The 15,441-nt window shown below is 39.1% G+C and overlaps 1 protein-coding gene across 2 annotated transcripts in view; it reads left to right on the top strand.

The window, feature by feature from the left end:
• IGF1 (insulin like growth factor 1) overlaps positions 1-15,441 on the top strand; it is a 77,002-nt gene that overhangs the window by 51,045 nt on the left and 10,516 nt on the right. For both annotated transcript variants that reach the window (XM_032299428.1, XM_032299435.1), the window contains exon 3: positions 8,405-8,586. In XM_032299428.1, the coding sequence (XP_032155319.1) occupies positions 8,405-8,586 (182 nt within the window). The remainder of the gene's footprint in view (positions 1-8,404; positions 8,587-15,441) is intronic.

Below are 15,441 nucleotides of genomic sequence, written 5' to 3'. Positions count from 1 at the left end.
AAGAAAGAAAGAAAGAAAGAAAGAAAGAAAGAAAGAAAGAAAGAAAGGAAGGAAGGAAGGAAGGAAGGAAGGAAGGAAGGAAGGAAGGAAGGAGGGAAGGAAGGGAGGGAGGGAGGGAAAGAGGGGGGAGGGAGGGAGGAAGGAAGGAACGGTGAAAGAAAGAAAGAGGAAGGAAGGAGGAAGGAAGGAAGGAAGGAAGGAAGGAAGGAAGGAAGGAAGGAAGGAAGGAAGGAAGGAAAGAAGGGACTTAAGAGAGAAACTAAAAATAAAGAGAATGTGTTTTAATATCCCTTTGACTGATTCATCTTTCTGTGGCACCAGAAAGAGGGCGTTACCTTCTAATCACAAATGCCTTATGTTTTGTTACAAGGCTTTTCTTCCCACTTCTGAAAGAGTAAAATAACAATCAGAATGTAAGTGTGGGAGATAGTGCTGGTGGCATGGCTACAATCGCCAGGCTGGAGCCAGTCTCCGCTTACAGTTTTTGTCAGTCTTTCTAAAAAATAAAAAATAAAAAAAAATAATTTCCAAATGTGTGGAAATTAGAAGCATTGATATTAAATCAATGATTTTAACCAGTGGATGATTTAGGACCAATCAAATGTAACAAGGGGCCAAGATAAACCCATATGACTCTGTTTTATTTGACTTGATTGAAAGATTCATTCTGAGGCCCATGTATGTGATTCCTCAACATCCCATCTTATTCTTTCTCTGGCTGTCTGTTTTCATCTCATTGAGGCATGGATCCAAGTTGGAGTGGTGAATAAGCAGGCCTGGTGACATTGTATACTGGGTAACTGCTTATTCCCAAAGCATGGCTGGCAGGAGATGGAGCCCTGGTTTTCAGTCATTACAGGGAGGAAATGAAATGCTAATACCTAGCCTACCATGAACTCCACAGTGGCACAAACCTTGCTCAAAAGTACATCAGTGAATAAAAAGAATGTAAAAGACTGTCAATAGCAGGAGAGAAGAAATAGAAAGAACAGAATGAGACGAAGCACGATGTGGAGAGAGCAGAGAGAAATACCACGTTAGGTGAAAGTGATTGAGAAACCATTTCTGACCATGTATTTCACCACACTCATCCCAGGCCTTGTAGCATTGTTTGGAAATTAGAAGCACTGATAGTAAATCAGTGATTTTAGCCAGTGGATGATTTAGGCCAAATCAAATGTAACAAGGGGCCAAGATAAACCCATATGACTATGTTTTATGTGACTTGATTGAAAGATTCATTCTCATAGTGTCTTTTCTAGATTAAAACTATTCAGAGCAGTATAAACAACATAAAGTTTGGTTATTCTTTCAAGAGCACAGTTTTTCATTTACTTTAATGAATAACAATATCTAGAAAGTCCATCCACTTCCACCAAACTTTGGAAAGGAAGCATTTTTAAGACTAATGGAGGAAGAGGATACCTGTCCAACCAGCTTTGTTAGCCAATTCAACACCATAATAATAATAGCTAACATTTATGTAGATTACCATACACCAGACACTGTGCAAAACACTTTGTGTACATTCTCACTTAATCTTCATACCAGTCCTAGGAGATACTCTTATATATCCATTTTATATATGAGGGCCTGAATCTTAGAAGATTGAGTACTTTGCCAAATCAAAGCCTAACAGTAAAAAAGTGGTAGAATCCAGACCTGTGCTTTTAACCACTTCACATATTGCTTCTGTCATGAGTATGACAGATGTCACAGGCAGATCATACTCAAATTCTATAATATGTTCTAAATAATAAAAAGTATGTAACTAGAAAATGGCGGCTAACTATATAGCAAACAACACTGAAATTATTCAGACATAAAAATGACCTCTTGGCATTTGATTATCTTTCACCTTAGACGTTGATAAACCAAACCATTCCCTTAGGACAACATTTCTGTCCAGCAAAGCATTTCTCTTGCCAAAGTATAATTTTGTTGGCTACATCTATCTCCTCCAAGCCCTGGAATCAGACCTAAGCTAGTAAATTGTGCTGTCCTGGCAAGACCCTCATCCTCCAGGGCATTGTATCAGGCTAAAGTAATACATCATTTTGCTTCCCGCTATGTCTGCTCACTTCTCCAAAGAGTCCTAAAATAGTAATGTTTCTGCTTTGAGTCTCTCACTGTTATTGCCCCTAGGACTTGTGCTTTAGCTCCCTGGCCTTGGAAACCAAGGTGAGCTGAATAGCCCTCTTTTCACACCTGCTCTTGACTTGGGCTTCCAAAAGACAGGAGGCTCTCAATAAAGGGGCAGCCCCATAGAACTCTGCTTCATTCTTTTTAGACTCAGAGAAAAAAAAATCATTGACTTGATTGGGTAATGGAAGACTTTGGTCTTTTGGGTTATGGGAATTTAGTAGCTAAGAAAGAGTTGCTGAGTTGTGAGGGTGGGGGCAGGTCATAGAGGGCCATAATTCCTAGAAAAGATGACCTTGTCCAATTGAGAGGTAGTGAGACCAGCAAACACTGACAATTAAAAATTAACACAGGCCAAAAGTGAAATCAATGTCTACATTTGATAGGTTTTCAAGAAAAGTTTGTGACATGCAGTTCATAGAAAAGAGAACATTTTCTCAGTGTTCCACTTTTACAGATGCCAAAGGTCAATCTGACTTGGAAAGATCCTTTCACAGAAAAGCAGAAATGTACAGGGTCTCCTAGCAATGTATAAGCCAGGCAATAGGTGTATTAGAAAATCTTTTTTAAAAATTCTAATTTCAAAGTGTTTTACAGAAGCTTTGATATGACAGTAATTCACTTAATTCCCTAATATGTGTTTAAGTATATGTGTGTACATACTCGTTATTCTAAATGTAAAAAGATATGGCCAGTTGACAGTAGTAAAAGCTTCTTTCCTTATCTTTACTAAGCACATCACAATGTATAACTCAATAATTACTTTAATTCAAGTTGTGATTTCAAAGGAAAAAATTTTAAAGGCAAAATATTGACTGTCAAAAGGATTTTAAGTAAATGCAAATCCTATGAACTCTGAAAACATCAGCCATTCAATGTATTACATTGGGGCCTTGGTAATAATCTAATCATAATTTTCCTTATATTAGAAATTTTGAAAGGAGTAAATTTTTCCTTATAAATCCATTAAATATGTAGGAAATATTGGGAGATGATTCTCCATTTTTCACAAATGAAAATAGTAATTAAATTGCTAAAATGAAGACTACTTTAAGATTATTCATATCTTACACAATTTCCCTACTGGTATCCCATGGAGAATAATGCAAACTAAATGAATTTATATTAAATAAGGTGGCCCAGGAAGAATTCTTGCCCTAAAAACTAACCATTCCGAGTTATTCAAAATTGGCAATGTGTCTGGAGTTCTAAAATAAATAACTGGTGTGAAAAACCTAAGTTTCTAGATTCTTCAGATCTTAACTGTAATATTTGGTTATATAATCAATCCTTAGTTAATCTAAGTGAAATGCAGATTTGTTTTTTATTAGCTAATAATTTCATTTGTATGTTTTATCAGACACATAATTGAGCATTTCCTAGAAATAGACCTTAAAATCCAAGTTAAATTGTCTTACCTCTTTTTTCTTCCTTTCCAAAAACAAGTCATCAACTTTGGAACCTCTTCCTGTTAGCAAATTTCTAAAGAATAGTTTTATTCCTTAGAACACAAAGAATAGCAAATGTATATCTTAAGAACTAGGTGTATCCCAACTTGGAAAAGTTTGCATTTTTTATTAAATATTGACTCTTCAAATTAATGTCTTCCCTTTCCAATGATAGAGTTGAAATAGTTAAAACAAAACTTTCTCAATAAGCAAGATGAGAAATTTCAAAGGAAATTAAAAGCAAATACATTGTCCCAAATGCTTTCCAGAAATCTATAAGAAACACAAACTTATACAGCATCAGTAGAGGTAATACCATTTTTACCAGTGACGAATGATCAGAGTCCTTTGTTCTAGAAGTGATGACCCCAGTTAAATCTTAGCATTACACATTTCCCTTCAGAGATGGAGGGGAGTGAGTCGCTTGCAACCATGACAAAACATGAGACTCAGCTAATTGGTGTGGTTTTGATGATGCCACAGTTCTTCCCAAAACCCTTATAACTAGCAAGTTTGCCCTAAAGATTATTGAATTACTCCCCTGATCATGCATTATTTAAAGGGAAGTGCTGTTGTTATAGAAGCCAGCTGTTTAACCATTGGAATTCTGTCTGTTGGCCAACTTTTAAGATACAGCAGTACATTGTGACTAAACATTATGTCTACTCATGGAGGAGTCAAAGTCTAGGTTAGGTGGTGACCAACTTGTCTGGTAAGCAATCTTCGGTCTACAATGCTATGAAACATTTGAAGCAAAACTGACAAAATAAATGTATAAATATATAAATTTTCAATGTCAAGACTGTCAGCAAGAAATATTCAATGGAATGTTATACATGCCTATTCATTCTAACAGTTGAGTAAGTGCATGAATGTTTCATCGTGCCAGTACAACAGAACTCTTGAACCACATCTTGCTATAGAAGGGACTATACCAGGCACCTGTCTTTTTTTTTTTTTTTTTTTTTTTTGTACCATTGAGTAAGAACAGTGTTTTGAGCATCTCGGGCAACTTCAAATAGATAGAAAACAAATTTTCACCTTCTAAGTTAGAATATATTTGAACCTCTTTCTTGAAATAGTTTCCAACCATACTGAATATTGGGCCCAACCCAGTTTTCTTTTTCATCTCTTCACTTGTTATAGAATGTTTGGAATAGAAAAGACCATAGCAGTTATCCACTGTGTTCAACAAAGGGATCTTCTGCTAGGATCTCTGACAGATGTTTATTACAGCCTTTACTTAACTGTTTCCTGCAATGAGGAGTTCATTACTTTTCAGTGAAATCTATCCCATATCTAACACTTGTAAATTCAAATTGTTAGGAATCCTTTCTTATATTAAGCCAATATTGGCTTCTCATTCACCTACCAGCTCTGATTCTGCCCAGTGGAGCAGAATTATATAGCTCCTAATGAAGAGTTTCTCAAGGCAATAATAGAACAATTAGCTCCATCTCATTTAAATGTTAATTGAAATGACTTTAGTTATAATTTACAAGTCATTAAAAAATAACTATCTCAAATAGAAAAATATGAAATACTGAAGCAAATTGTTTTATTACCTTTCTGATAAATTACTTTGTATCAGACTTCTAGTTGTAGACCACAGCAGCAAATACCTTTACTGTAGTTCTGGAAAAATAAACAATATATAGCATTTGAAGATATGGAACAAAACTTTGACCCTCAACTGATCTTTCAATTGGTGAGAAATTAGATTTTTGTTTGTTAAATATTTTGATGTAGAGCCAGAAAAAAATCAAGCTTATAGGGCACTTCAAAAGATGAATTAAACTTCAAAAGGCAATAGGTAAACACCTATTATATTCATGTATTTCCAATGACGTACAATGAGTTCATTGTAGACATTATGAGTAGACAAAGAAAAACATCTGTCTGGATTGTGGTAACTAGAGATAATTGGCAATTATATTTACAGCAAAATTTAAGTCTGTATGCCACTATTTCAACAATATTTTAACAAATGTAGACATGAGATAGCTTTCTCTATGGAACATTGCAGAAAAGTCTTAAAATTCTCTGTACCTAAATTCATCCATCTATAGACTAAAAAGAATGAGCTCAGAGTTTAGATAAGCTTAGAGTTTGACTGGGCCATGTTAAACTCTGAGCTCATTTAAGCAAGGTGATAAGCCAGATGCCCAGAATGTCCTGTTATTTTTTGCTGTGATGATGATGACTTTCTATTTTACAAGAGGAAATAGATATGTGGTGAGTTTTGTGGTTGTTTGTAGTCACCAAAAAGAGACTCTGCAATCTTAGAAACGATCTCTGCCATCCCAAGATATCCCAAGATGAAGGATGGTGTCTTCCCGCTGTATCAGGCAAAGGGCTCCAGCAGAATTAAGTTAGAGAAGCTTGAAAGGGAAATACTAGATAGGTCCTGGAATCCCAAAGCCTGCCCTTGTCTGTCTTCAAACCCTAAGCATGAATTCTGAAATCAGTTGTTTCTGGGTTGGCTAACTTTGAAAGTTTCTGAGCTCCTCCTACCAGCCCACCCCGAAACATCAGGTTACTATTTCATAATCAACAAATGAATCCCAATTACATCTCATTAAGAAATTTATAGTTTCAACAAAGAACAATCATTACATTTAATGGACAAAAGTTACAATGACCACAAAATAGGCCAAGTTACCTTTTCCTTCCTTCCCACCCCCAAGAGAGAAGCAAAAGGGTATCAGCTGTGCTTTACTGGCTAGCCACTTAGCAAAAAGTATGCAGAAGTCCTTTGTGGATTACAAACGACCATGTAAGCCCATTTGTGTCTTTCCTCTAATTTATAGTTCCAGGAAAAGATTATTAAAAAAAAAAAAAAAAAAAACATTGTTTACATTGCTCAGGGGACCAGCTGGGGCACGGCTGGCCAGGGCCCTGTCCCTCCCAAACCCCACAGCCATCAGGAGCCCACAGAGTCTGCTCTGAGAGCTGAGCAACAGACCCCGCCCAGAAAGACCACAAATGAACCCTCACTGAGTTACTACCTCCAGCTGTCCTAAGAATGACAATAAACCTGCCTTACGGGAGGAAGCAGTCACTAGGGTCCTGTGCCAAGCATCAGGAAAGCATTTGGGTTCTTAGAGGATGCCATGAATCCTGGCCCTTCCAGCAGGGAGGCAGCCAAGCTAGTTTGGCAGCAGGCCATTACCATGGGCCTGATCTCTCCCAATGAGGGAGTGCAAAATACGTGAGGTTTCTGACTTTCAAAATCCTATCCTCATGTAATGGTGTCATTATTACACAAACATAGACTTGTGATTTAAAACGTAATGTTTTCTTTTGTCAGGAATTAAGATTGAATAAATGTCAGATTGATTAACTGGATTCTTTATAATTTATAAATTATAAAGAATTTATATTTATGTGCCCATAATTTATAAATTTTCTTCCATAAAGCCTGAGCATCAGTGGAGAAGATGAAGAGAGATGAGGGAAGAGAAGAGAAAGCAAGGTTCTGTCCCTCTGCCCTTGCCTGAGCTAGAACAGAATCACATGAAAGATGGACATTTTGTTCATTGTTTCAGTTTGGTAGTTACTCTATAAGAAACAGAATTCGTTGTTCTGGTCTCTTGGGGTGATAAGAGAGGGAGCCCTATTAGATTGGTATTGTAATTAATTTTAAGTCCCAAGACTTCTGCACACGGTCAATAGTGACACTGCTTCTCCATAGTTCACATAGGACCCTGGAAACGGTACTTGGAGAAAGCTGGCTATGATTTATTTAGGACCTCCACTATATGATAGGTTCTATGCTATGTATTATTCATACATGATTTCATTTAATCCTCAAACAATTCCTACAAGGATGATATTATTAACTCCATTATATAAATGGGCAAACTGAGGCCCAGAGAGCTTAGTGACTTGTCCAGAGTCATACAACAGCTCCTCTGGGCTCCATGAGGCACTTGGGCTTTGCAGCAAGCAGATCTGAGTTTGCATCTTGATTCCGCGATTTGCTGCACGAATGACCTTGAGCAAGTCTTTGCCACCTCTGAGTCTCAGTTTTCACATTAGTAAAATGAGGATCCCTTTCCAAACTTAAAACCTCTTTGGTGTTCAACCTGACTATACACTCAGGGCAGTTACACAAAAAGGCAAACATTTGAGCTGTTCTGCTTATAAAAACAATGTGGAATTGCCAGCAAGATTAAGAAAATAATGCATGATCTTCTTTTAATATTTCTATCATCCTCTGAAGCCAATATATAAGAAAATACTACTTTGGGAGGCCAAGGAGGGTGGATCATGAGGTCAAGAGATCGAGACCATCCTGGTCAACATGGTGAAACCCCGTCTCTACTAAAACTACAAAAAATTAGCTGGGCATGGTGGCACGTGCCTGTAGTCCCAGCTACTCAGGAGGCTGAGGCAGGAGAATTGCCTGAACCCAGGAGGCAGAGATTGCGGTGAGCCGAGATCGCGCCATTGCACTCCAGCCTGGGTAACAAGAGCAAAACCCCGTCACAAAAAAAAAAAAAAAAAAGAAAAAGAAAAGACTAGGATTGGGCATAGACAAGATCCCTGCCTACAGGTTGCAAAGCTTGGGGAGAATTACCACAAATAGTGTGGTGAATGAGTTAGTGCTGAGTGTGGTACAGAATCCAGGAGACATACTGGAATCCAGAAAGATCCATGAGGTCAGGAATCTTTGGGGAAGTTTCAAGAAGAGGTTGAAACATTGCAGAATACATAGGTTAATTAGATGTGGGGAGAGGCAAGAGCTGGGTGGAAGACTGAAGAAAGCAGGTTCCACCCTAACATGAGGCCTCTCTGTTTGATTTGTCCAGACAAGCCCACTGGGTATGGCTCCAGCAGTCGGAGGGTGCCTCAGACAGGCATTGTGAATGAGTGCTGCTTCCGGAGCTGTGATCTGAGGAGACTGGAGATGTACTGCGCACCCCTCAAGCCTGTCAAGTCAGCCCGCTCTGCCCGTGCCCAGCGCCACACTGACATGCCCAAGACCCAGAAGGTAAGCCCACCTTGGTGGGATCTAACCATCCTCAAGTGGTCTCTCTTTTGTGCATGTGAGTGGGCAAAACAGTAATTCTGCCCCATAGACCCCTGGCTTACAGGTCAAAAAAAGCTCCATTCACACCAAAGGGATGGATTTCATCCCCATCTCTTTGGTCACTCTGCATTGCAAATTTCCCCTTCCATGGCTATGGATGATGTGAAGATTGGAAGATGTTACAATACAGTGGCTAAACAAACATGGGCTTTGGTATCAGACAAAAGTGAAGTCCTGGCTTCCCCACACACCAGCTGAGAGCCCTTGCCAAGTAATGTAACGTATCCAAGCCTCAGCTTCATCAGTAACATTGGGATAATAATAATATCTACCACACCAGCCTGTTGTCGGAGTTCAGCAGTTAATGCATATACTTTGAGATGCTTTTCAAATGCCTGCATAAAGTAATTGTTGGACCATTGTTAATGTCTGTCATAATTTTACTTAATAATAAAGCTTGTAACCTTTCAAGTTCTGTAATCTTGCAAATAAAAAAAAAGGGCTAATGGGAATTACTCAAAATTCACATTCAGTAGCAAACATAATTAAACAAGAAACATTAAAAATAGAAATTTCTGTTTGGCCATAAGAATGCCTAGAAGTTTGTAATGATCAAAATCTGCAGGCATTATTTTCTAAGAGCTAGACTGTAAACAAACCTCAGAGGTACCATCTATGCCATCAGAAGTACATGAAACATCTGATGCACATTGAGTCACTTGATCAATTTTTGTTGAATGAGTGAATGAATGAACAAATGAATATAATGGATTAACTAAAATTTATCCATTAAGTAGAAAGAATAAGAACTGAAGAGAAGGTAAAGGAGGAAAAAGAGCAAGGAAGTAGAGTAAGGGAAAGATTAGCCCTCATTTAAGTTTTCTTGGGGACTCTGTTGAAAAAAAGAAGACCAACATGTGGTTTTAATCTTTGAAGCTAGAACAAATAATATTGTACAAAAGCACAAGATGAGAGATCAAGAAGCTCACAATGACACCTTTCTGCTTCTTGGTCCTAAACCTCAGCTGAGGCTGGAAGAGGACCATAGTAGCTTATTAGAAATGTGACCCCAAGGAGCCCCTCTGCAGGATGGAAGGGGACCAAGCAAGCTGCAACACACTGAGAACACAGAAGCCACTGATCACTCAGGAGGCAAGGATCTCAGAAAAGACTTTTAGATGAATGTGGCAGGAAAGTGTGCTTGCTGGGGCGAAGGCAGGTTTATTCTTTCTCTTCCCAGGCGACCCAGTGCCTCTTGGTTTCTAACTGCAGAGGGAGTAGGTGTCAAGAGATGAGCCCCAAAGTTCTGGAATGCTAAGTCTTGTGGCTGAGGTCTAGACCCCTCTCCAGTGCCAGTGCTGTCTCCTGCATCATACGGAGACTGGACATTCTGAGCTCATTCAAAGGGTCTTTCACCAGGGACACAGTGGGAACCACTTGTTCTCAGTGCAATTATTTTGTGATATTTACAGTATCAGCCCCCATCTACCAACAAGAACACGAAGTCTCAGAGGAGAAGGAAAGGTGAGCCAAAGACACACCCAGGAGGGGAACAGAAGGAGGGCACAGAAGCAAGTCTGCAAATCAGAGGATAAAAGGAAGAGCAGAGGAGGGAGATTGGAAGTAGAAATGCTGAATGCAGAGGCAAAAAAGAAAAATGAAGGACAGGAGGACTAAGCAGACAGAGGCAAGGATGATGAGAGAGGAGCAGACAGCAAGAAAGAAAAGCAGAAAATGCAATAGAGTAAATGAAGAAAAGTAGGCCTGCTGGGGCTGGATAATGATGTGATGGAAACAGAAGTAACCTGTTAGAGAATGTGGCTAAGAAACACGGAGAAAACGGAAAAGAAAAATGTAATGCCCTAGAAAGCCCAAGGAAAGACAGTGGCAAATATTAAAAAAAAGAATAAAAATTATAAAATAGGCAAAAAAGACACCCTATTCTTTGCCTCTAAAACAGAATTAAAGAATTTAAAAAAAAATTAAGGCTTCTATATGCATTTTAAAATTTTGTATGAATCTGTTATGGAAGAACTGCCCATGTCAATATATGTCCAGAGTTAAATATTAGCTTGAAATTCTTAGCAAGACTGAATTGTGTCATAGAAATTCCCAGATTCCCTTTTCCTGCAATGTTATTGGAGGCTGCATTTCTTAGTCAAGTCCAGGGTTTAGGCCAAAGGGTATCCAATATTGCCTAAAACCCTGTGAGGACTGTGAGGTAACTTTTGAGAAGAGGCCACTGCACTTTTCTTCATCTTTTTTACACTTTGGAATCAGATACAAAAGATGTATAAGGTTGCTAGGGCTGTCATAACACAGTACTATAGACTGGGTAGTTTAAACCACAGAAATTGAAATTTTTCATAGTTCTGGGAGTTGAAAGTCCCAAATCAACGTTTCAGCCCTTGTAAGGGCCTTAGAGAAGGCTCTGTCATGTGTTCCTTCCCTTGGCTTGTAGGTGACCTCCTTCTTCTCCCCCTGTGTCTTTACTTTATCTTCCCTCCACATATATCTCTGTGTCTGAACATCCTCTGTGTAAAAGGACACCAGCCAGATTGGATTAGGGCCTACCCCACTGACCTCATTTTAACTTAATTATCTCTGTAAAGACTCTGTCTCCAAATACAGTCATATTTTAATGTACTGGGAATTAGGACTTCAACATGTGAATTTGGACACAATTCAGCCAGTGACAGAAGACTTCTGATATCTGATGATAACCACTGCATTTTGACTACAGCTCCTAGAAAACACTCCCCTCCCTTCGCCACCTCACCACAAATTTATTTTTATATCTGAAATCATGAGTTTCTGCTCCATGAAAACCACAGGACCATACTATGTTAGAGCTGGCAGAGGCCTCAGAAATTGGTTCAATCCCTTTATTTTAAAGACGAGGACACTGAGATCCAGAAGTAGGTAAAGACGTGCTTGGGTTCTAAGCTGCTCTCCTTCTGGCCAGCAGACAGCAGCGCATAATCAAAGTGGGTCAACTCAAGAATTCCAGAAAGAAAAGACAGGGTAGAAGTACCGTGTAAAGCCTTTTACTAATTTAATATTTTTCCACCATAAGAAAGGGAGCAAATGAGAGCAAGAGTGCTGGATTTCCCTGAGGGTGAGGAAAAGCTAAATAGGATCACATAATTCAGATTTTAGAGATCTTCTTCAGGTCCCTTGGTCTACGCGGCAGAACTGGGGTCTTCCTCATAGATAATAAAGCAAACGTGCAAAAGTCTAACCACTCTCCAAGTTACGTATTAGGAGAGCTGAGAAGGAGCATAAGACAGAAGTACTCAGTCAAGCAAATGACAGCTTTTGGGGGTAAGAATATGACTAAACTCAGAAGTGTATTATTTCATCCAAGTAGCCTATTTTGAAGATGTCATGGTATAAAGGAAACTCCTTTCTGCATGGTCCTCCATGCCCCTGCCATGCTTTTTCCTCCAGGATCACTGTTTCTAGTGGTTCGCTGAAAACCCAGGATTACTTAAATATGATAGAGATGCTCAAGGCTTAATCCAGGAGGAAAAGGTCCAACTGAAAGCATGCCAAAGCCCCACATGGGAGCCAAGCCACTGCTGCTGTGGTTGCAAAGTGGATCCTGGCTTATCAGAGCAGAGAGAAGCCAGGCTGGTGCCTTAGCCTAAGTGATGAGTCAGGAAATACTAAGTTCTTATTCAGGAGATGCTAAGTTCTCCTGCTAAAACATCCATGCTTTGGGACCAGCTGCAGGCAGAGGCCAATTCCTTCTACAACCATCACCTTAGAGCAGCATATAAACACAGATGGTTCTTCAAGGGATCACAGCTCCGTAGAATGACTAAGAATTCATATCCTGTGGAAAGGTTTGAATAAACTATAATTATACCCAATCATAAACTTTATTCAAGAAGAACTAAAGCAAAGGCAAAGAGAGAAACAAGGAAAGAGAGAGGGAGGGAGAAAGTGAGGGAGGGAGGGAGGGGAGGGGAGGGAAGGGAAGGAGAGGAAGGGAAGGGAAGGGAAGGGAAGGAAGGGAAGGAGAGGAGGAAGGGAGGAAGGTCAAAAGGAAGGGAGGGAAGGGAAGGGAAGGGAAAGGAAGGGGCAAAAAGATTTTCTAGTTAAAGAATGCTTAACTGGCAAACTACATACTGCAGCACAGTCCTTTTCGGAATGAGTTTTACCAATTCTAAAGCAATTATCTTGAATGCCTACATGTGATTACTGAATAATATGAACCAAGAAAACAGGAAGAATCTATGATTATCTTTCCATCTCCTTCTTTCTAGTATCAGTACCCAAGCATCTAGTGATAAATGACATCTAATGCTGTTTGGATGGGTGGATGGATGGATGGATGGATGGATGGATGGATGGATGGACAAATGAGTGACATAGGCTGATGAATAGTGATAGAAACACACACCATAGAAACAAGTTGCACTGCTGAGATGAAATGATTCCTGTTCTCCTGCATGAGACAGTGAGGCAAGTACAGAGTATAAAAGGAAAGGCATAGGAGCTATGCTTATACTACAAGTCTTGCATGTTTGGAATCTCCTTCTCTGGCCAAATTGAAATTGTTCAAGGACCTACTGCCGCAGGTGGCAACTGGCTAAGAATTCCACAGTGAATGTTATATACCTTTTATTCCTCTTAATGTTTCTTTGAAGTAGGCAGAATATTAATAAACATTTAAAATTCCAGTGTTTCAACTTCAACTGTTTCCTAGGGCAAATTGATACTTGTGTGTAAAACTAATTGGAATATGTATGGAATAATCATCCTGATATAAAATAGGTGAAAAATATTTTTTATTGGGCATCTACAATGTGCAAACCTCTGTGCTAGGCATGAACAATAGTTATAAGCATTGGAGATGCTAAAGTACAGTTTTTAAGGTGGCTAATGTCTGTAATCCTAGCACTTCGGGAGGCTGAGGCAGGCAGATTGCCTGAGCTCAGGAGTTTGAGTCCAGCCTGGGCAACATAGCAAAACCCTGTCTCTACTAAAAATACAAAAAAAAAATTAGGTGGGTGTGGTGCCATGCACCTGTAATCAAAGCTACCCGGGTGGTTGAGGCATGAGAATTGCTTGAACCCAGGAGGCTGAGGTTGCAGTGAGCCAAGATCCTGTCACTGCATGCCATCTTGGGTAACAGAGTGAAACTCTGTCTCAAAAAAAAATTAAAAATAATAATAAAAAAATATAGTCACTAAGAGTACAAAATGTAGAGTCAGACTACCTGGGTTCAAATCTTGGCTTTTTCTTACTTGCATTGTGGCTTTGGGCAAATCATGTAATTTATGTGTGCCTCAGTTTCCTCATCTGTTATATAAGGGTAACAGCTGAACCTACCTTATACAGTTATTGTGAGGGTTTAGTGAGATTGTATGTGTGTGTATGTGTGTGAGTATAATGTGTGCATGAGTGTCTCTGTGCAAGAAGTGGGAGGTGTATATTCAAATACACATATTATAATGCTTTAATGGTATCTAGCACATGGTAAGCACTATTAAAGTTTTAGTTAACATTATTTTACTTACCTCTAAAACTTGGAGGTATGTAAAAACTTGGAGCTACCTCCTGAAGTAGAAGGCAGTCTTGTGTCACCAAGAACTTCAAGCCCAAGTCTGCCAACGCTTTTCCATGATGTGCTAGTAGAGTTTCAAGCACGTGGTAGGAGAATAAGGGAACTCAATGACCTAAGAACCATTCCAACCAGAGAACCCCTGGGTCTATAAATAATTCCAACTTAAATGGTAGCTTGGCTCTCCCAAGTGCAGAGCCATTGCTTCTGTTTCAGGGTCATATGATGAACTTTCAGAAAATGACCATTTATCTCAACTAGTTAAAATTAAATGTAATATGTGTTTTCATTTCTTGGTGCCTAGGGAAAATTTAGTTGTAGCATGAACTCCAGTTCTTGGTAGTTTTAAGTAAAATTGCCAAAACAAATAGAAATGCAGGATATTTCCAGGCTCACACAGCTTCCGGGACACTTCAGTTTTTGGGGTTGCCAATCCAATGCCATTCACAAGCATTTGATCTTTTTTCAAACATCTCTTGAAGACAAACAAAACCTTACATAGCTTCTAATGTGTGCACTGTTCGAATGTAAGGGTGAAAATGGAGACAAAGAAATGAGCTCCCAAAGAGCAATTCCCCTTCTCTCTCCTCCGTTCCCCTGACCACCTCCCTCCCGCTAGAGAGAAATATTGTTTTATTAGGTAATAAATTCTGTAATTTCTCAAGTCCATTGACATCCATTGGGGAAGATGAGGTCTATTTTTACTTGCCCATAGGAAAAGTATAGGGCTTTTTTGCAATATTCACTAGATAACACACAGTTGACTTTTAATCCAAGAGCAACATTGATAGTCTCTAATTAAAGAGGAAGCCTTCAGGAGCAATGAAAAGATTAATAGATAAAGCAGAATTCAAATCCCTTTTCATGAGGTTTGAAATATCCAGTTTGTATGCTCACCTCAGTGCTTAAAGCCCAGTTACTGATTCCTTTGGACTAAGCAAGACACGTCTATTTTTAAAGAGAGAATAGCTGAGGTTAGCAAGTGTTCTCCAAGTCCACTAAAATTCCAGACCTGCAAGGTAACATCAGCTTTTCCATCATCCCCAAAGACCTAACTGAAGTCAAAACTTTTCCCTGATGCCCACATGTTTGGGGTCCTTCTGTAATGGAGCTCCTTAATGCTTTTAGTGCCATCCCATTTTTATCCAGTGGCCAAAAGAGATGATTTAGAAATATAAACTTATGTTTAAATTCTAGAAGAGAGAAATGGAGATTGAGAACAGCAGGCAAATGATGAGAGATAC

This window comes from Sapajus apella, unplaced genomic scaffold, assembly GCF_009761245.1.
Source record: "Sapajus apella isolate SASKATOON/1434 unplaced genomic scaffold, GSC_monkey_1.0 scaffold2, whole genome shotgun sequence".
Lineage (NCBI taxonomy): Eukaryota > Metazoa > Chordata > Mammalia > Primates > Cebidae > Sapajus > Sapajus apella.
The sequence above is the reverse complement of the archived record's forward strand: the minus strand, read 5'-3'. Positions and strand labels throughout refer to the sequence as shown.